The sequence below is a fragment of the Aotus nancymaae genome, unplaced genomic scaffold, assembly GCF_030222135.1.
Source record: "Aotus nancymaae isolate 86718 unplaced genomic scaffold, 86718_ANA_hifiasm-v0.15.2.pri h1tg000108l, whole genome shotgun sequence".
NCBI lineage: Eukaryota > Metazoa > Chordata > Mammalia > Primates > Aotidae > Aotus > Aotus nancymaae.
Window position 1 is genome coordinate 31,304,104 of NW_026988523.1, and position 22,479 is coordinate 31,326,582.

At 41.7% G+C, this 22,479-nt stretch overlaps 1 protein-coding gene across 3 annotated transcripts in view; it reads left to right on the top strand.

Annotated features, from left to right (window-relative positions):
• The window catches only part of SNX27 (sorting nexin 27), an 83,944-nt gene extending 62,834 nt beyond the window's left edge, over positions 1 to 21,110 (top strand). For 2 of the 3 annotated variants that reach the window (XM_012462721.2, XM_012462723.2), the window contains exons 8-12: positions 6,289 to 6,378; positions 14,984 to 15,133; positions 15,461 to 15,589; positions 15,969 to 16,028; positions 16,925 to 21,110. In XM_012462721.2, coding sequence (XP_012318144.1) covers positions 6,289 to 6,378; positions 14,984 to 15,133; positions 15,461 to 15,589; positions 15,969 to 16,028; positions 16,925 to 16,972 — 477 coding nt within the window. In that variant the 3' untranslated portion in view covers positions 16,973 to 21,110. Of the gene's footprint in view, positions 1 to 6,288; positions 6,379 to 14,983; positions 15,134 to 15,460; positions 15,590 to 15,968; positions 16,029 to 16,137; positions 16,414 to 16,924 lie in introns of all 3 variants that reach the window. The other variant, XR_001108997.2, reaches the window with a different exon arrangement.
• The last annotated feature ends 1,369 nt before the right edge of the window (positions 21,111 to 22,479 follow it).

The window sequence follows — 22,479 nt, forward strand, 5'->3', positions numbered from 1 at the left end:
TCCTTTTTAAAAAGGCTTGATATTGTTTCCCATTTTATGTTTTCAAATAATTTTTAACCCATTTAATAACACTTTATAAAGTATCCTATTACTATTCCAATTGGAATTTTGTTAAATTTATACTTCACTGAAGAAAAATCACCATTTTAATTAAATGTTGTATTATAATAATGGATGCATAAAGTATCTATTTTATTCAATTTGACTTTTGTTTCCTCAAAAAAAGTTACATAGTTTTATGTTTTAGCAGTGCCCCCTTAAAGTAATTCCCAAGTATTTTATGTTTTTATTGCTATCATGAATGGAATATTTTTTCTTTGTATATTTGGAGTAGAAAATCATTAGCTAGGAGTCAGAATATCTGATTCAAGTGGAAGCTCTACATTGGGTAAATTCTTTGCATAGCATTGCTGAGATCTGTTTTCTCATCTGTTACAGAGGAACAGTGGTGTGTCTCATAGATGGGTTTGTTTATTTTATTTTAAATTTATTTTTTATTTAAAAAATTGAGATGGTGTCTTGCTGTGTTTGCCCAGGCTGATCTTGAATTCCTGGCTTTAAGCAATCCTCCTGCCTTGACATCCCAAAGCACCGAGATTACAGGCATGAACCACCACACCTGGCTGGTTTTTTTTTTAATGCTTATCAAAATTTAAGTGAGGGCAGAGCTTGTGAAATTCCTTTTCGAATTATAAAACTAGAAGACAAAATTATTTAAGTATATAGTATATAGAAAAGTTACTGTTTTTGGAGCAGTATCTTATATCTAGCAGTTTTTCTGAGCTTTTCTGTTGGCTCAAATGATTTTTAAACAGTTTTATTGAGGTATAGTTTACATACAATAATCTGTACATATTTAAAGTATACAATTCGATAAATTTTTTTACCTTCTAAGCCATTTTTAAGCATATAGTTCAATAGTGTTAAGTATATTCACAATGTTGTATAACAGATCTCCAGAACTTTTTTTTTTTGAGGTGGAGTCACGCTCTGTCACCCAGGCTGGAATGCAGTGGTGCGATCTCGGCTCACTGCAACCTCCACCTCCCAGGTTCAAGTAATTCTACCTCAGCCTCCTGAGTAGCTGGGATTACAGGCATGCACCACAAAGCCCAGCTAATTTTTTTGTATTTTTAGTAGAGAGTGGGTTTCACCATATTGGCCAGGCTAGTATTGAACTCCTGACCTTGTGATATGCCCTCCTCGGCCTCCCAAAGTGCCAGAATTACAGGTGTGAGCCACTGCGCCCGGCCCAGAACTCTTTTTATTTTAAAGGAAGGGACAGAATCTCACTCTGCCACCCAGGCTGGAGTGCAGTGCTGTGATCATAGCTCACTGTAATCTTGAACTCCTAGCCTCAAGCGATCCTCCTACCTCAGCCTCCCAAAGTGTTGGGATTACAGCATAAGCCACTGCTCCTGGCTCAGAACTCTTTTAATCTTGCAAAAGATTGAAACTCTGTACCCATCAAACAACTCCCTGTTTTCCCCTCTCCCTTGGCAACTACCATTCTACTTTTTGTTTCTATGAATTTGACTACTTTAGATATTTAATGTAAGTGTAATCATACAGTATTTGCCTTTTTGTAACTGGCTATTTCACTTAATATAATGTCCTCAAGTTTCATACATGCTTGTTGGGGGAGTATACGACAGGGTTTCCTTCCTTTTTAAGGCTGAATAATATTTTGTTGTATGTATATACTATATTTAAACATTGATTCATGGACAGTTGGGTTTCTTTCATTTCCTGGTTCTTGTGAATAATGCTGCTATGAACATGGGTATGCAGATAATCTTGTTGAGATATTTTTTTCAGTATACCCAGAAGTGGGATTACTGAATCATATGGCAATTCTGTTTTCAACTTCTTGAGGAACTGCTATACTGTTTTCCACAGTGACTGTACCATCTCAAATGATTTATTTATTTGCTTGTTTGTTTGTTTGTTTTTTGAGACAGTCTCGCTCTGTCTCCCAGCCTGGAGTTCAGTTGCATGATCTCGGCTCACTGCAACCTGCGCCTCCTGGGTTCCAGCGACTCTCATGCCTCAGCCTCCCGAGTAGCTGGGACTACAGTAATGTGCCACCAAACCCAGATAATTTTTGTATTCTTAATAGAGATGGGGTTTCACCATGTTGCCCAGGCTGGTCTCAAACTCCTGGCCTCAAAAGATCCACCCAGCTTGGCCTCCCAAAGTGCTGGGATTATAGGCATGAGCCATCGTGCCTGGCCACAAATACCATGCCTGGCTGCCGTTTTTTGATGGACTAAGTAAACAACTGTATCTTTTGAAAAGTAATATCAAATTTCTTTTACTTAATTTCAATTATTTTTGTATCATATATTTTGATGGTGGGAATATTCAGTGAATTTCATAGTTCTAAGATGTTATCAATTATAAGATGCATCCCATTATTTTATGTATTGGTATGAGAGAGAAAAAAGCTGTCAAACTGATACATCGTTGATTGTAAGATGCATCCCGATTTCAGAGATGTTAAAATATGAAATAATGTATACATTTAAATTGATGAGATATTATATATTAGATGCTAATGATAATAAGAGTCTTTTCCTTAAAAATTAATAAGATAAAAATTAATCATTTGTGTTTAAATTCTGGTTGAACCTGGCAAATTGTACACACATTTAAACTGCTGTTTCCTGAAAGCTTGCAAAAGTAGCAGTAGTGGAATTTAAAAGGTGTAAACTTGCAAGGACAAAGAGAAACAAGGGAATATACTACAGCAGATGAAAATTGTTGACAGGTTTTAGAAAATGAATGCCTAAGTAAAAGAGTTTTGATATTTGGTTATTGTGGAGGAAATATTGGTGATAGGTAACGTTTATAGTTACAAACAAAAACACGAGGCATTTAACCTCAGAGAAAGTAAAAATTATGCAAGAAAGAAAGTCATAGCATAGTGTATAGCTTAGTTGTGAACAGTGTTTACATACTTATAATAAATAATGCAGTTACGGAGTATTTAATTTTTTATCGAGAAGTTGGGGGAAGAGGAAGAGGGAGTGTTTGGGTGCTACAAGAGTTAAAACCAAATATTTTCAACAAAGTAAGTCAATGGTGTCTAAAATTGGTAGGTCAGGAATTATCAGTGTAAGCATGCCATTTAGAATTATGGAAGGAATATCACAAGAAATTGCTTAAAGTGCCTAAAAGTAGTTGCTTTTGTGGAATGAAGCTCTGGGAACAGGAGGCTGCTGTTTTTATTAGGAGCTTTTTAGTACTGTTTGTTTTGTTTTTTAAAACTCTATACATCTTTTACTTTAATCTAAAAAATTTAAGTAAAAAGGGAATCTAGGGTGGTGATATTTATGTTTTCTACTCAAGAGTCAGTCAAGCAATGTTTTTTTTTTTTTTTTTTTTTTTTGGAGACAGAGAGTCTCACTCTGTCTCACAGGCTGGAGTGTAGTGGTGTGATCTTGGCTCATGGAGATATAACCTCTGTCTCCCAGATTCAAGTGATTCTCTTGCCTCAGACTCCCGAGTTGCTGGGATTACCTGCTCGCTCTACCACATCTGACTAATTTTTGTGTTTTAGTAGAAATGGGGTTTCAGTATGTTAGGTAGGCTGGTTGCAAACTCCTGACCTCAAGTGATGCTCCTGCCTCCACCTCTCAAAATGCTGGGATTACAGGTATGAGCCACCACACCTGGGCAAGCAATTTCTTGATTAGAAATGAAACAAGACCATTTTTACTGCCCATGTGAAAAAAGAGCTCACTTGGAGTTGCTGGAGTAGATAATCTGACTTACCTCTGCCTTGGGGAAGTGTTCATCAAATATTAGTACTTTTGTGAGTCAGACATAGTTGTAGGCATTGGGGGTAAAAACAAAACAGAAAGACAGTTTTCTTATATTCTTATTCTCATCTAAACAATACAGAAATATGGCAAAATAATTGTAAAGCCTTTTCCCTGAACTAAATAACACTGTAAGTTACTTTGGAAACTGGATAGACCAGTATCGTTTATTTCCCCTCCTATTTCTCTGCCAGCTTGTCAATAATTGGTTTAAATTTGGCTGGAGCAGCACAGTCTTTTGGTGATGAAAAGCCAAGTGTTCAGGTTCTTCAGGGCATTGACATTGCATGGTGGTTCTCATTGAACATCCCTTCCCTTCTGTGGCTATAATCCTCGGTGCCTAACTGAGCCCTCATTTGTATGGCCAAGACTGGGGAGAGACTGGCATAATCTTTTTATTAGTCACTTCCTGGCAGGACATTCATATCCTTGTACAATTCTTAGAAGAACTTAATAGCTAAATGATACTAATAATAGCTACTTATATATACTTTACAAAACTCTTAACATCTGTCATCTTTTTGTGGTCCATCTATGAGATATTCCAGTTTTACACAGTGAAAGGGTTTACATGACTTATGCAAGTCACATTGGTAGCTGACAGAGCTAAATGATGAATTAGTCTCTTGACTTAATCTTGAACTCATTTGCCTGTCCAACTATTTTTCTTTCAAAGACTCTGGGAAATGATTTCTACCTTAAGTACCATAACATCATTGATCTTCCTTATTTCATTCTCTCTTTAGTTTAATTCATGTGGCCCTCAAACAAGAAATCAAACATAAATTTCTTCTTTAATACAGAAGAAACCTTTTTTTTTTTTTTTGAGCTGGAGTCTCGCTCTGTGACCCAGGCTGGAGTGCAGTGGCATGATCATGGCTCACTGCAACCTCTGCCTCCTGGGTTCAAGCAATGCTCCTGCCTCAGCCTCCTAAGTAGCTGGGATTACAGGTGCCCACCACCATGACCGGTTAATTTTTGTATTTTTAGTAGAGACAGGGTTTCACCATGTTGGCCAACCTGGTCTCAAACTCCTGACCTCAGGAGATCCACCTACCTCAGCTTCCCAAAGCACTGGGATTGCAGGCATGAGCCACCATGCCTGGCCAGAAGAAACCGTTTTTTATTGCTTATTTTAGCTACCTGTTATTTGTTTCCTTAAGTTTAAATTCCTTTTCCTGCTTTTTAGAATCTTTTATAATCTGTTGTTAGTCTGCCTATCTAGCATCATCTTTCATTGTCTCCTATTCCTTTATTTAAATCAGGCAAATCTGTTTTCTCAAAGTATTTAAGCACAGACTCATTGCTGTTTCCTGACGTTAGCTTATAATTTCTCTTCGTCAGTCTATGCTTTGGGGATCCACCCAAGGCTTCCCTGATAACTGTAATTACCAATAAGTGCATCCATTCCGACTGCACATATCACTGTCTGTACCATACTTGTTTGCTATTTAATCGTTACCATTATATGGCATCTTTCAGTGCTCTCTAATTGTTTACACAGGTATAAAATAACTGATATTTAAGTCTCTTGACATGAGAAACCAGATCTCTCACATATATTTAGAACAATGCTTGAGCATGTGCTAGATATTCTTTAAATGCTAGTTATTCCAGTAAGTATACCTGTTACTGGATGTATTAGTCCGTTCTCACACTGCTATAAAGGCACTACCTGAGACTGGGTAATTTATAAAGAAATAAAGTTTAATTGACTCACAGTTTCACATGACTGGGAATGCCACAGGAAACTTACAATCATGGCACAAGGTGAAGGAGAAGCAAGCACCTTCTTCACAAGGCAGCAAGAGAGAGAGAGAGTGCAGGCAGGGGGAACTGCTACTTTTAAAACCATCAGATCTAGGCCAGGTGCAGTGGCTTATGCCTGTAATCCCAGCACTTTAGGAGGTTGAGGCAGGCGATCACTTGAGGTCAAGAGTTCGAGACTAGGCTGGCCAACCATGGTGAAGCCCCGTCACTACTAAAAATAAAAAAATTAGCTGGTTATGGTAGCTCACACCTGTAGTCCCAGCTACTCTGAGGCTGAGGCAGGAGAATCACTTGAACCCAGGAGGCAGAGGTTTCAGTGAGCCGAGATTGTGCCACTGTAATCCAGCCTGGGCGACAGAGCCAGACTCCATCTCAAAACAATCAAACAAAAAAGCCCCATCAGATCTAGTGAGAACTCCCTCACTATCACGAGATCAGCATGGGGAAACCAGACCATGATCCAGTCACCTCCCACTGGGTCCCTCCCTTGACACATGGGAATTACAATTCAATATGGTCTGGGGACACAGAGCCGGACCATATCCCTGGACATGTGACAGAGTTCACTGGTAATGACTGTGGTTCAAGTGGACAAGAGATTTGCTGAAAATGTATCTGTGTCAATTTTCATTGAGAATGTACATAATAATGATTTTTTACACTCCTTTCTTCTCTACTTCTGTTTTGTTGATAGGCAGTCGATGATGTGAAGAAAGGTTACATCAAAGCAGAAGAAAAGTCCTACCAATTACAGAAGCTATACGAACAAAGAAAAATGGTCATGGTAAGTTTATGTCTCCATAATCCTTTTATAAAATACCCCTTCCTGCCTTTTAAACCTGTCGTTCCAGTCATTTTTGAAAGGATTACATCCTGGTTAGTGGCTTACCTAATTTTTAAAAAGGAGGGGAATAGGGACCTCGATGCAAAGTCCATCGTGTTTCTCCATTTAACACACAAAGATCTTAAATTACTGTATATTGGTACATCATTTTATTATTTTTTTGGTGTGGGGGACAGAGTCTCGCTCTGTTGCTGAGGCTGCAGAGCAGTGGCATGATCTAGGCTCACTGCAACCTGTGCCTCCTGGGTTCACGTGATTCTCCTGCCTCAGCCTCCCAAGTAGCTGGGACTACAGGCATGTGCCACCATGCCCAGCTAATTTTTGTATTTTTTAGTAGAGACAGGGTTTCACCATTTGGCCAGGCTGGTCTCGAACTGCTGACCTCAGGTGATCCACCTGTCTTGGCCTCCCAAAGTGCTGGAATTACAGGCGTGAGCCACTGAGCCCAGCCCATAATTTTATTATTAATAATAACTTTTTTTATTAAAAAGTGCTAAAACAAAAGTCATATAAAACATTACAATAGGATATAGATACGATTTATAAGAACGATATTTAGATTTTTTTTTTTTCAAGATGGAGTCTTGCTCTGTCATCCAGGCTGGAGTGCAGTGGCGTGATCCTGGCTCACTGCAACCTCTGCCTCCTGGGTTGAACCAATTCCCTTGCCTCAGCCTCCTGAGTAACTGGGATTACAGGTGCCTGCCACCACACCCAGCTAATTTTTGTATTTGAGTAGAGATGGGGTTTTACCATGTTGGCCAGGCTGGTCTCGAACTTCTAACCTCATTATCTGCCTGCCTCGGCCTCCCAAAGTGCTGGGATTACAGGTGTGAGCCACTGCACCTGGCCTAGATTTTTAACATTAGACATTATTTTAGTCATGATTTAGAATAGCAAAATCATTTGTTTTTACAGCTTCCATTTCTGCAGTTGCTTAAACATTTATGCTCTGTAGTGCTCTTGGTTAGTATATCATCCTAGAACTCTGCTATTTGATTCAATAGCTATTAGTCTCATGTGGCTATTTAAATCTAAATTTAAATTTATTTAAATTAAATAAAATTTAAAATTGAGTTCCTTAGATGCTCTAGCCACATTTTAATGCTAAGCAGCCATATATGTGCACAGTGAATAGCTACCACATTGGACTGTACAGGTATAGAACATTTTTATCATTACTGAAAGTTTTGTTGAACAGGACTGCCTAGAATGTTCCTTAAATGGCTTTAAATTAGTTTTCAATTTGTATCTGCCATAGATACAGGGATGGAAATTGTCAAAAATAAAATTAGTAAAGAACACATAAAAATTTCTTATTATAGCATTTTAAAATTTCTCTCTTGGAAGATTCACGTGTAGTTGAAGTTTTTTCAATTACAGATGTTCCTCAACTTACAATAGGGTTACATCATGATAAACACATCTTAAGTTAAAAATATTAAATGAAAAATGCATTTCATACACGCAACCTACCGAACATTATAGCTTTGCCTAGCCTACCTTAAATGTGCTCAGAACACATATTACCCTACAGTCAGGTAAAATCATCTAACACAAAGCCTATTTTGTAATAAAGTTAAATTTTTTTTTTTTTTGAGACTGCGTCTCACCCTGTTACCCAGACTGGAGTGCAGTGGCATGATCTCAGCTCACTGCAACCTCCGCCTCCCGGGTTCAAGCAGTTCTGCTTCAGCCTCCTGAGTAGCTGGGACTATAGGCACCTGCTACCACACCCGTCTAATATTTGTATTTTTAGTAGAGATAGGGTTTCACCATGTTGGCCAGGCTGGTCTCGAACTTCAGACCTCAAGTGATCCGCCCGCCTTGGCCTCCCAAAGTGCTGGGATTACAGGCTTGAGCCACCACACACGGCCTAAAGTTATTTAAACTTTGAACAAAAATTTGAGGTACTTGTAAAGACAGCAGAAAACTTAAAAAAAAATTTGAAGTACAATGTCTACTGCACACACATTGCTTTCACACTATCATAAAGTCAAAAAAGCATTAACTATTGTAAGTTAGTGTCCATCTTTATCATTTTCATACTTTAGTAATGATTCTGATAGGTCACTTGAATTCTTTTCTACCTTCTGTGTACTTTTCAGGAGAGAATGTTGATTCTCACTGCAGGGCATAGTGGCTCATGCCTGTAATCCCAGCACTTTGGGAGGCCAAGGCTGGTAGGTCACCTGAGGTCAGGAGTTTGAGACCAGCCTGGCCACATGATGAAACCCTGTCTCCTACTAAAAATACAAAAATTAGCTGGGCGTGGTGGCATGTGCCTGTAATCCTAGCTACTCAGGAGACTGAGGCAGGAGAATCACTTGAACTCAGGAGGCGGAGGTTGCAGTGAGCTGAGATCGCACCACTGCACTCCAGCCTGGGCGATACAGTGAGACTCTGTCTCAAAAAAAAAACAAGAAAAAAGAATGCAAACCAGTCAGCCATTGAACTTAGACTGTAACCTCATATCTAGCTAATATTTTAATCGCTTATATGATGAAAAGAAAGAAATCTCTTTACCTTAGAAAATTACCGAAGATCCGGAAGCCATCTTACCCATGTTCTGTGTATCAGCAGGCTGAAATAGAAAATGCAAAATATTTTAAATGTAATTAAATCTTGGCAGAATTTTGGTTGGAGAATTTTGCTGTGTGTGAGACAGAATTTTAAAACATAACTTCCACTTGTTTTTTAAGATAATGGCATTGTCTTCTATTTATTAATGCATGATTCTAATACATTTGCATCTTTTTGGTGAAAAGGGCCAAATACTAAAGGGCCATCAACTTCTGCAGTAATCTTTTGTCTTTGTGAAAACCAACCAAGTTTTCTTGTTCCTGAAAAGTTAATAGAATCAAAATAATTTCATAAGGTCTCCTAATCATGCCAGTGTGGAATACATACTGTTTCTTTGCAGTTACAGTACTCCAAACACACTGTCTGAAAATCTGTGCATTCAACAGAATGTATTTCTTGAGTACCAAGTATGTGCCAGGCACAGAGCAAGGTGTGAAAGTAATAAACAGGTTTGCGTTGTGCTGTGGCAAAATTTAGAAAATCTGAATCTAATAAACACAGTAATCTATTATGAAGTCATTTTTAGACTTGTTTTTATTTTGTAAATCACCCAGGTAAAAACTCGAGTAGAGTCGATACACAGATGTTTCCCCATGGTCTTTGCCATTGTGTATAAAATGTGCTTAAACATTTGTGGAATTGTCTTAAAAACTTAGTGCCAACATATAACTGTGTACTAGTCACATGATAGGATAGTCAGATTTTGAAGAAAATCTCATCAAAGTTTGAATTTTATAAGTATAATATGTATTCAAGTATCAGTATTCAAAGCCATTAGCCTAGCCAATATTAGGTCATGGTCAATACATTGAAACTTCTCAAATGAACCCTTCTGTGCCCATAGGCCCTGATACCATTAACCATAGCAACTAAGTGTGGTGAACAGGCCTACAAATAGACTCGGCCGCTACAATTAGTAGTTGTCACATCACTGTAAGACCTTCAGCAATACAATGAACTTCTCAGTTTTAGTTTCTTTTCTGTAAAGTGGGGATATTCACATTATCAGCTGTTAAGTAGAATCTTGAAAAAATACTCCAGGATTCTTTTTTTTTTTTTTCTGGAGATGGAGTGCAGTGGTGCAATCTCGGCTCACTGCAACCTGTGCCTCCAGGTTCAAGCGATTCTCCTGCCTCAGGCTCCTAAGTAGCTGGGATTACAGGTGTGTGCCACCACGCCTGGCTAATTTTTGTATCTTTAGTTGAGACGAGGTTTCACCATGTTGGCCAGGCTGGTCTTGAACTCCTGACCTTGTGATCACCTACCTCAGCCTCCTAAAGTGCTGGGATTACAGGCTTGAGCCACCGTGCCTAGCCACTCCAGGATTCTTGGAAGATAAATAAGATTTGTGTAAGTTTCCCTGTCCTCCAAATCTCCAAATACAGAAGAGAGCTCACATCTGTGCATAGTTTATAATATCTGGTGTGACCAAAAACATTTTTGTTTTATACTTACAAAGTTAGACTGAATCTCAAATTTGGATGGTTGAGAATATAATATACAAGAAACAATGTTTTCTCTTCTCTTCCTTCCTCCCTCCTTCCCTTTCCCTCTGTCTCCTCACACAAACAATAGACGTGTAAATTATGCTTTTCTTATGTTGAAGTGGCCTGATTTTGCCATTGTTGAGCAGGTAAATAGTTTCTGTTTCTCTACATAATTTGTAATGATTTTATACAAGGCAGTATGTGTGTCAGTTTTTCTCAAAGTCTGGTCCTAGTCTACTTACATGGCAATCACTTTTGAAGCTGCTTAAAATGCAGATTTCTAGACTCCACCCTACATTTACCAAGCCAGAATCTCTGGAGATAAATACTACCCAAACTGAGCGCTCTGAAAACCTTGTCTCCCAATAAGACTTTACCTTTATTGGCTCACTAAGGGCACAGGTGCCCTTAGTTTTCACTTGGGTTATTTTTAGAACTTATGCCATTAAGAAGTCCCCTGAAGGTCTTTTGCATTCAAGGACTGCATTCTTGGACACGGATGGATAAATCAGCCTTCTGATTCAGAGGGGACGCAGAGGGCATGTATTATGTGCCTGACTGGTCTAGGCACTGTATATGAAGTCTCGTTTTCCCCCTATAACAACCCTGCAGGTATTATTCCTACTTGACAGAGAAGTGGAGTCTGAGAGATTAAGATTCTCACCCGAGATCACATAGCTTGTCAGTGTCACATGCCAGCAGTGTCTTTTATTTCCAGATGGCAGAAGAGAAGACCCCAGGTAGAGTAACTTACTCAAAGTGACAAAGAGAGAGTTTAAGATACTCAGAGCTCCACGCTGCTTCTGGTCTCTTTTACCAATCCCTGCCTTGGCATGCTTCTCTCTTTTTAGAAGATCTGTTATAGTAAAACTCCCAATTGATTGTGGCAGAAATATTTGTCAAAACAGTAGTGGTGCCTCCCAACGAAGAGAACTCTCAACAGATGCGCTATATGTAATCCTATTTTGTTAAAGGACATGAATAGAATTAGTTTTGCAGAGGTCTTAAGCATCTTGGAGCAGAATTGCTGCTTACTGAGCATGTAAAGTTTCTGATGACTATGTTAGGAAGATGGCTTGGATTGAGTGCCAGAGGCCTGATTGCCAGGGTGCTCTTTTTAACATTTTATTGTGTATATGTACACGCACAATAAAATGTGATTTTATATATATAATATATACTCTGTGTGTGTGTGTGTGTGTGTGTGTGTAATTTATTTATTTATTTATTTTGAGATTGACTCTTGCTCTGTTGCCCAGACAGGCTGGAGTGCAGTGGCACAATCTCGGCTCACTGCAACCTCCACCTCCCAGGTTCAAGCAGTCCTCCTGCCTCAGCCTCCCATATAGCTGGGATTACAGGCACATGCCACTATGCCTGACTAATTTTTGTATTTTTAGTAGAGATGGGGTTTCACCATGTTGGCCAGGCTTGTCTCCAACTCCTGACCTCACGTGATCCGCCTGCCTCGGCCTCCCAAAGTGCTGGGATTACAGGCATGAGCCACCGCACCTGGCTGTGTACATTTTTAAATAAATAAAGAAGTTGGAAGGAAAATACAGTTAGCCCCCATGTACCCACTACCCAGCTTCAATAGCCTTCAGCTTTCTGCCATTCATGTTGCTTCTCTCCCTCTCACGTGCTTTTTTCCCCTCAGGAGATTTGTTTGTTTGTTTTACTGTCACCTACTTGAAGCTCACCCCAGGAATTTTTTAAAGTTATTTCCAGATACTTAAAAAAGTTTTTCTTAGCTGCCACTTATTAAATGCCTAATTATGGCCGAGTACTATGTTAAATACCTTTTTTATTTTTATCTTTTATTTTGAGACTGGGTCTTGCTCTGTCGCCCAGACTGGAGTGCAGTGGTGCCGTCACAGCCTTGACCTCCTGGGCTCAAGCAGTCCTCCCACCTCACTCTCCCAAGTAGCTGGGACTACAGGTGCCCGGCACATTTTGTTTGTTTGTTTGTTTTTGTAGAGATGGGGTTTCACTACATTGCCTAGGCTGGTCTCTAACTCCTGAGCTCAAGTGATCCTCCCACCTCAGCATCCCAAAGTATTGGGATTACAGGCGTGAGCCACCATGCTCTGCCAAATACTCGGAATTATTGCTCGCAAATAATGCTGTGGTATAGATGCTATTATTATTTCCCATTTACAGAAGAGGAAACTAACTTGCCCAAGGTAGCACAGTTAGGAAGTAATGGGGCCAGGATTCAAGCCCAGGGCAGTTTGGGCTTCTTAATCACTCCTATGTGTCCCAAGCTTTCCTGTTTATTATAACCGCTGGGCTTGAATATAGGAGTCAGGGATTTCCTTTGTTTATAGTGCTAATGGCAGGATTAAGCAGTATCACTGCTTAATTAAGTTTATCACTAGACTAGGAAGGACAATAAAAAAGAGAAGGTGGAATAGGGCGATAGAAGGAGGGAGGGAAGAAAATGATGTGATTGAAATACTGTTGTACTTGTTGGCCAGACATGGTGGCTCACACTTATAATCCCAACACTTTGGGAGGCCAAGGCAGCTGGATCACTTGAGGTCAGGAGTTTGAGACCAGCCTGACCAACATGGCGAAACCCTGTCTCTGCTAAAAATGCAAAACATTAGCCAGGTGTGGTGGCACACATCTGTGGTCCCAATTTCTCAGGAGGCTGAGGCATGAGAATTGCTCGAACCTGGGAGGCGGAGGCTGCAGTGAGACATGGTTCAACCACTGCACTCCAGTGAGACTCTGTTTCAAATAAATAAGTAAATAAATAAAGACGTAGAGTCTTGCTCTGTTGCCTAGGCTGGAATGCGGTGGCATTACCATGTCTCACTGCAACCTTGAACTCCTGGGCTCAACCTATCCTCCTGCGTAAGCCCCTCAAATAGCTAGGACTACAGGCACACACCGCCATGCCCAGATAATTTTGAAATTTTTTGTAGTGACAAAGTGTCACTGTGTTGCCTAGGCTGGTCTCAAATTCCTGGGCTCAGGCAATCCTCCTGCCACAGCCTCCCAAAGTGCTGGGATTACAGGCAGGAGCCATTGCACCTGGCCTCTCCGGATTGGTTTTGCAGTGTTGTAACTGTGAGAGTCATATGTGCCACTTCATTTTGGTCCAGATGCTTTTTAAGGAAGCATATATACTGGAGACCCAGGGTACAATGGGATTGATTTGGGGACTAGGTGGTGGTAGTAAAAGGAACGGAGGCCTGGAAGTTAAACCTGGGTTCTAGTCCTGGTTGTGCCACTTACTATTACTTGTGGCTGCAGGCTAGTCTCATCTTACTCTTGAGCTCCCATAAAATGACTCATTGTTAAAGTCTCTTTCAGTTTTAACGTTTTATAAATAGGAGATTTGGGGTAGCTTAATCCTTACCACAGATCATTGTAATTTTTGATTGGAAAAGGAATGAGAAATATTTACTCCCTTTCTTAATCGTAAGGATAGATTAGATTCCCATGCCTTCATTACAATGAAAATAGAGGATCAGACTAAGTAGAATTGTGAGATCCCTTCTAGCCCTATGAGTCCTGGTTATCCTGGTTATAGTATATCTTCTGATTTTCATCTGCAAATCTTTTTTTTTTTTGAGACTGAGTCTTGCTCTGTCGCCTAGGCTGGAGTGCAGTGACACAATCTCGGCTCACTGCAATCTCTGCCTCCCAGGGTCAAGCAATTCTGCTGCCTTAGCCTTCCTAGTAGCTGGAATTACAGGCTTGTGCCACCACACTTGACTAATTTTTGTATTTTTAGTAGAGACGGGATTTCACCGTGTCGGTCAGGCTGGTCTCGAACTCCTGACTTCGTGATCCACCCGCTCGGTCTCCCAATGTGCTGGGATTACAGGCATGAACCACTGCACCCAGCATCTGTATATCTTTCTTAAGTAGAGAAAGGACTGTTAGAAGTATGAAGGTGTTGTTTCCTTACTTATGGCAAAATTTAAAAAAAGTATGAAGGCAGAATTTGGAAGTGGGATAAAGAATTGCTAGCTAGGCATGGGGGCTCATGCCTGTAACCCTTGCACTTTGGGCGACTGAGGCAGGAGGATTAGTTGAGCCCAGGAGTTCAAGACCAGTGTGGGCAATATAGAGAGACCCTGTCTCTACAGAAAATCAAAAAATTAGCCAGATATGGTGGTGGGTGCCTGTGGTCTCAGCTACTTGGGAGGCTGAAGCAGGAGGATCACTAGAGACTGAGTGGGGAGGATTGCTTGAGCCCTGGAAGTTGAGGTTGCAGTGAGCCAAGATCATGCCACTGTACCCCAGCCTAAGTGACAGAGCAAGACCCGGTCTCAAAAAAGAAAAAGAAAAGAATTGTCTCAGAGTCCTGTCCCAACTTAGGGATGGGTGCAAGACCAGAGGCCAGGTCTTCAGGTTGTTGGGTGAGAATACTCTCTGTTCTTTTCCTTGCACCACATCTCATTAGCTCTTCATTGTGTTTAGTAACATAGTAACCCTGTTTCTCCTTCCTTTTTTCCTAGTACCTTAACATGCTAAGGACTTGTGAGGGCTACAATGAAATCATCTTTCCCCACTGTGCCTGTGATTCCAGGAGGAAGGGGCACGTTATCACAGCCATCAGCATCACGCACTTTAAACTGCATGCCTGCACTGAAGAAGGACAGCTGGAGGTGAGTGTTCAGCATAGGGCTCAGGCTACGAGGACCTGAGATACTTCGATGCTCACTTGGTTGTGATGTTTTAATTCCTTTTTAGGGGGAAATGAAATCAAAACTGTATTTTGACTGGGGCAAATAAACAAACGCGGAAACCACACCGATCCTCAACTTCATTGGCTGCCTCCGCTGATTATACTCTTCTGTCATAGTCCTCTCTCTGAAGCGATGCAGACATCTCCATTCATTTCTCTTCTGTCACCTGGTCCAAAACCCCCTACCTCAGTTCCCTGTCACACTCAAACACAGACTGTACCTTACTCCCTTGTCTTGGTTGTCCAGAACCAGGTGATCGCATTTGAATGGGATGAGATGCAACGATGGGACACAGACGAAGAGGGGATGGCCTTCTGTTTCGAATATGCACGAGGAGAGAAGAAGCCCCGATGGGTTAAAATCTTCACGCCATATGTGAGTGCGATTTAGGGAAAGTAGCTGGGGCTTAGTGTTTTTTGTTTTTTCAGCTAAATGCATAAATGGAGAGGGAGATGGAGATAGTGGTTGTCTTGAGATATGAACCTGTTTGAACCTTGGAGCCCCCAGATTCATCCTGTCTTTCCTTTAGGCCTGACTGGGATTGGCAATTTCCTATCCTAGTTGGCTCATAGTTACCACTAGAAGGAGCTAGAGAATAGTGGATGGACCAGGCCTGGGTTTTGTGGTACTTGTCAGGGTTTTTCTCTAGACTGAGTTTGGAAGATGGGGTGACAGGGGACGGGAGTTCAAAGGCACAGTCCTGAGGTGCCTGCTCTTGAGAAGTCAGTGAGTGTCTGACCTTTTTTTTTTTCAGTTCAATTACATGCATGAGTGCTTCGAGAGGGTGTTCTGCGAGCTCAAGTGGAGAAAAGAGGTAATTCTAAACAATCCTTGAATTGACTTTCTCATCTTTTTGTTTATTTAAAATTTATAGGCCTGTGGCCAAATACCTGGGACCCTCACCTCCATCTCTGTCTTTCTAGGAATATTAGTTAGAGACTGATTATCTCATATGAGCCAGGACATTCTTCCAGCAAGGTTGGCCTCTGGATGGTGAACGGGCTGTGCAAAAAAGCCCTGCTTCTTCCCTTGTCTAGAGGGTGCACATTGGCTACAGGCTCTTCCATCTCTCATGACTTCATGGACCCTCCTCTGCCAGTTTTTTAAATCAGATCACCCTCCATGTTGTTCCTGACCCACAGGGGCAGCTGTCCTCAGTTGTAGCCGTCTGACTGGATGAGTCCTGGCAGTCTTTCTAGGTGAATCAAGAATGTGTATGTGAGGAAAGGTGTTTGCTATTGCTTTACTGCTGTCTGTATGTGCCAGTGCTGGAGAAGAAATTGGAAGATTCTGAATAATTAGCTATTTGTTCTCAAAGAAAATCTTTGAAAGGATAAAGAGGTCAAGTCAAGAACATGAAAATTTATATTCTTAGTACAGTAGAAAGAACACTGGGCTCTGGGAATTTTATCTGGGTTTTCTCTTGTTTTTTTTTTTTTTTTTTCCCCTCTGTGTAATTTTGGGTAAATCAGCGTCCCTAGTTCTCAGTTTTCTCTTCTGTAAAACAGGAAGACTGAACCAGGTAATTAATATCCAAGGTCCCTGCCGGCTCTAAAAGGCTGTGATTCTAGATGAGAAGTTATATCAGGACAGGTGGGACCAATCAGATTGAGCCGTCCAGGCATACCTTTTTAGCTTCTGTTTGAGGAGTTGTCTCCAGATAAGAGGAGATGTGGCTTCCCAATAACTCTTTTTTTTTTTCCCTTTCAGAACATTTTCCAGATGGCGAGGTCACAGCAGAGAGATATGGCCACCTAGCCTTTCTTTATCCCCTTCCCTTCCCTTCACCCCCATCCTCTTACTCCTTTCATGTCCCGTGTCAGACAGAGTAACCATTAACACAAAGGAAGAGAAAAAGTTAAAAAGTCATTATATTCAAAAGCCCTAAACTAAATATTATTAATAACCCCCTCTGAATTTCATGTCTCTGGAATTGAGGTGGTAGAGAACAGCAGATTGGTTAGCATCAGAAGTCAACTGAGTTAAGACAGGAAAAGAAATAAGCCCAACCAACTTGCCAAAGGTATCTTTGTTCTTTCATCTGGGCCTCGTACCAACAGCCTCTCCTTGTACTATATTTTTAAAACTGGAACTATGAACTTCATCCATTTGCACTGTTCAGACATATATATGTATGTATGTAAAAATTATATATACACAAATTAGCTGCACGTATATACATATATATATTTCTTTTTAAATTTCATATTGATGGCAGTACCTTTTTTAGCTTGTGTTTTTACACACCTTTCACTAGAATCCATGACCTCTTTCGTGCTCTCTTTATTTTGAAACAAACTTTAAAAAGGAAAAAAAAAAAAAAACATTTTACAGGGAAAATACCTCTCCTCATGAAGGACTCGAAAAGTTTACAACCTGCTTGGATTTTTGCCCCTTTTTTGTACTGAGTGTAGATTCTGGCTCGTGGGTTACCATAGAGTCTGAGGAGCAAGGAGTATAGTTTCTTTATCTTCCAAGAGGGTGCTGGGGAGGAGAAAGAGGTGTGTTTCTCAAGGTTAACAGGCTGTAGTTCTGCAGGGAGAGCCTGAAGTCTTGGTGTGGTCTCTTGATTCTGTGACAGTTTTTCTGATCCATCTGTTTCTCTCACTCCTGGCTTTCTAGCCACATTCTGCACTTCCTTCCTGCTTTCCTAGGGCCCCAGTATGCTTTCCCTCAACTGGCCCTGAGTGGAGTTGCGGGTGGGCTCAGGAAGTTGGGAACTTGAAGCTGGTAGTAATTTCCTGTTTTGCTTGCCATTTTTTTTTTTTTTTTGGAGACAGGATCTTACTCTGTCGCCCAGACTGGAGTGTGGTAGCATGATCATAGCTGATTGTTACCTTGAATTCCTGGGCTCAGATGATCCTTCCGCCTCACCCTCGTGAGTAGCTGGGACTACAGGTATGCACCACTGTACCTGGCTAATTCTTTAAAAAAAAATTTTTGTAGAGACAGGGTCTCATTATGTTTCCCAGGCTGGTCTCGAACTCCTGGCCTCATGTGATCTTCCTGTCTCAGCCTCCCAAAGTGCTGGGATTACAGGCATGAGCCACTGTGTCCTTCCCTGCCTTTTTTTGCAGCAGGGATAGTACTCGGGACCAGAGTTAAGCTGATACCTTAGGCAAACAGGTTGGACTTACATAGGGGAAAGCATGAAAGCAGTGCCCCGTGTTCATTTTTACCTTCTCCATTCCTGACCAATAACCACCCACAACTATGACATTCTCTGTGACTTCCTTAAACAGCAGTGATGGGGAGGGATCCAATAATACCTTCAAGGTCTTGGGGAAACTTGCAATGGGTCAGTGGTCTGTGCCAGCCAAACTACAGCCCCATCCAAGCCAGCTGAGGACCCAGGAAGGAGTAGTAGGAATATGGTTGATTTAGATGGTTTTAGTTAAATGGAAACTGAAGGAAAACCTTTCTGCTTTCTGTCCCTCAAAGAGTTCCTCATCTGATCTTGCAGCTAGACCCTTTGAGACCTAAGAGCTGCATCCAAGGATTAGAAGCCAGAGCTAACTGGGGTAGGTCAATATCCCCAGCCCCTAAGCTCTGTAGATAATACATAAGAAGCACCAAGTGAGGCTCAGATGCAACTAAAACACATCTTTGAGCCTTTTCTTTTTCCCTGCTCCCCCTTCCAAGCAAAACCTTCATAGGATGGCATCTTTCGCTCTAACTGGGAGACAGTCATGAATGGTCGTAGTCAACTGCACTGAGCAGCGTTGGGTAGCTGGAAAGTCTCTTTTTTTTTTTCAAGATGGAGTCTTGCTCTGTCACCCAAGCTGGAGTGCAGTGGCACGATCTCAGCTCACTGCAACATCTGCCTACGGGGTTCAAGCAATTCTCCGGCCTCAGCCTCCCAAGTAGCTGTGATTACAGGCGGCTGCTACCAAACATAAGAATGCTGAATGTGTAAAGTTGCAGCGGGATCCCTAATTTGAAGACTTTGACACAGAACTAACTTCTTTTGGCTTAAATGAATTTAAAATGAGCCAAAGGACCCTGAAAAGAAGACATGTTGATTTCCTACTCCTAGATGCTAAAGAGACTTTTGGCACCAGCTTTGTTCAAACTAAAAATAGCAATTTGCCCCTACTCCACTCAAAGTGGGACAGTAATGAACAAATCTGGGATTCCATACGACAGATTGAATGCTGACCTTCGGATATGAGACATAGGGATTTGGAGGCCCCTTAGAGTGGGGAGATGGTGCTGTGTTCCATTTCCGGGATAGCATTCACTTGGTGCTTTGGAGATTAGGTGAGGGCCCTATAGGTAGTTGGCCTGTTGGCAGAATTTTTTAGGAACGGCCCCTTCTTGAAAGTGTCCACTAACAAAGCACCCAGCTTGCAGCAAGGAGGTGGGGAAGGAGGGCAACCCTAAAGGACAGCGCCTTCTCTTCCGCCCATACCCGGCCTTGGGTGATGGAGACGGGGTCCCTGTGGCTGTGCAGGTCCTGTAAGACCAAGCCCTTCTTTGCATGAAGAGTGTTAGTTGTGACTGTTCTCTCTCCCCTTCCTCTGCACTTCTCTTCTGTAATCTCTACTGTTCTTAGTCCCAGCTTCTGCCCAGGGAGGCTTCTACCCGGACTTCTTTTGCAATTTGTTCCTGGGAAGAAGGGGCTCCCCATGCCCCGAGCTTCATCCCAGCAGAACCAGCAGGATCCTCCTGGTCTCTCATTGGCCTCCCTCCACACTTGGTTTCTATCCTCTGGGGTAGAAGCTCAGAGCTTTTTATGGCCCCAGAGCAAACGTAGACCCTGAGAAACCTGTCCCTGCAGAAAGATTCCCTTGGGCCATGCTTTGGGCCCTCTACTCTTTATATGTTTATTCTATTCTCTGTTTTCCCGCCCTCTCCTTACCCTAGGCCTAAGCGCAGGTACAGATATGTGCGTGCTCAGGGCAGCTCCTAGGCCTGGACCGAGCTCTCAGGGAGGAATTAGATAAATATTCCATCATCCTCATGCCTGGCCCATTTAGTTTCACCCTTTAGTTACCCAGGCCAGTAGCTTTGGGTTATCCCTTCTTCTAGCTCCAAACCCAATGCTTGGAGCAGCGAAATAGGGCACTGACAGGAGATGACACTTCGCTCTCCTATCTCAGAATTTGCCAATTTCTGGCTGGGCTCCTAGGAGGCAGTTTTCTTGAAGGGGACTTCATCCTAGTTGACCTAAATTTTCCAGACCAGGAGGGGCTGCTGTGCCCTCCCTTCTCTTCGTCATACTATTTGGCTAGATTGATTCCGCAGTAGAAGCTCTTTGATGTGTTAACCCCAACATACAGCTGTTTCTTCACCAGCTTCCTTGTGTCACAGTAGCTTCCTTTGGAGGATGATGTGATATAACACTCAGAGAGGGGGAAGAAGAGAGGCAGTGGCTGTGCTTCTCTAGCTCCCCATCTTCCAGGTCCACCTCTTGACTTCCTCTTCCCCTAAACCTGAGCACATCACGCCAGGCCTCATTGCTGCCAGGACAGCATCAGCTCACTCCTGAGCAATAATCTAGGGTATGTGGGAAGGTCAGGGCTATGGGAAGGAGTAGATTCAAAGAGGGGAGTGATACGGGGTGGGGGCACTTGGCCACCTGCTAAACTTGGACATTAATTTTATATCATGACCCCCTTTTAAGCCAGTGAGCTGGGCTTCAGTCTTTCCCAGGCCACACACATTTAATTTATTTGAGAGAAACTCTAATTGTATTTTCACTGCAGTATCTTGTATTTTTTATTTGTGATTTAAGAAATGTGAAGAGAAAATACACAGACACAATAATGGCTAACAGTGTTTCTTTCATTCCTTGTTCTAGAGCTAACCACTCTAAAATTGTTTGGTAATGTCACTTAGTGTAATTAATTGTAACATATTCTTTTAAATAAATTGATTTATTGATCAAACACTTCTTTGGTTTCCTAGACTACAAATCCTTTGGGTTGTGTGGGCAGAAGTGAACAGGGACTTTTGAGATTTGAGTTAGACTGGTCAGTCTGAAAAGAAGAAGAAACATCTAACTGGTTTTCCCAGGTAACTAGTGGGGCAGTTTTTTGAGGGCAGGGAATGGAGAAGGGTGGGGAAAGAATCCACGGGAGGCCCTTGGTTTGCAGTTCTCTTCCCAGTGGCTCCTTTGAAAATTCCTTCTTCTCCTTCAGATCTCAGAGGTGATTGAGCTTGCCCATCTTATCTGCAAGCTTGCACAAAAATCCTTTGAAGATTGACAGGATTCCTTTCCCAGCCTATGGAGATAGAGCCTGGCAGAGCCCTTGGGACAGATCTCAGCAATGGTCCCTCCTCCCCACCCCCAGCAACATGTGTATGCCTTTTCAGGTAACTCGGGAAGGTTTTTCTCCTTGGGATCTGGACTGAAAGGAACACATTATGACTATTGAATGTCCAGCACAAAACTAGGTTCTCTGGGTGGCCGTACTCTCCCCTGCGCTCACACTCCTGAGAAGAACGGTGGTCCTGCTGCCTTTTGCTTTTACAGAGGCATGTCAGGTGCTGGGGCCTAATTACCTACTCTCAGGAGTACCTGCTCCTCTCTGCACCTTTATTTATGAACTGACTCTGGTCTGAAAAGTTCAGCATTTGTGGTGGGTGAGACATTTTAATTTTTTATAAAGCTTCATTTATTATTATTTTTACAACTTGCAACCACATGTTTTTGTTCCCTAATTGATGACCCTTAATTGATGACCATAAGAGGAAGGACCATTTTGGCATTTTGTTTGGCAGTTTGGGGACAGACGTTATTCAGGGGCTCATTCATTCACCCATCCTGTGGATGAGGGCTGCTAAGATTTTCATGAAGAGCGTAGTGTTTAAGGTGAACTGTTTTAGCCTGAGAAGGATTTCAACAAGAAGGCATTCAACAAACGTGTGAACCATGATGTGCCAGACACTGTAGTAATTGGGAATGAAAAGACATGGGAGAAAAGGGACCAGACTTGCCCAAAGAACAATGAAGAGTCCCATTTGGGTATGTGCAGGAATGAAGTGGAAGGTAAGGCTTTGAAGATGCCTGCCTGAGGTGTTCTATTGAAGAAAAAAAAAAGCAGAGAAGTTTTGTTTTTGTTAGCTGCAGTTTAGAAAGATTGCTGCTTCAGAACATAGACAGAGGACCAAGTAGGAAACTGATATGATTACTCAGTTAATAAATGTAGGCAGTGATAATTGAAAAGAGGGAAATGATAGGAGAAAGTTTGGGGAAGTAAAATCTTTAATGATTTAATACCATTGAATTTATGTGAAGGTAGTAAAAACTCTTCAGGTTT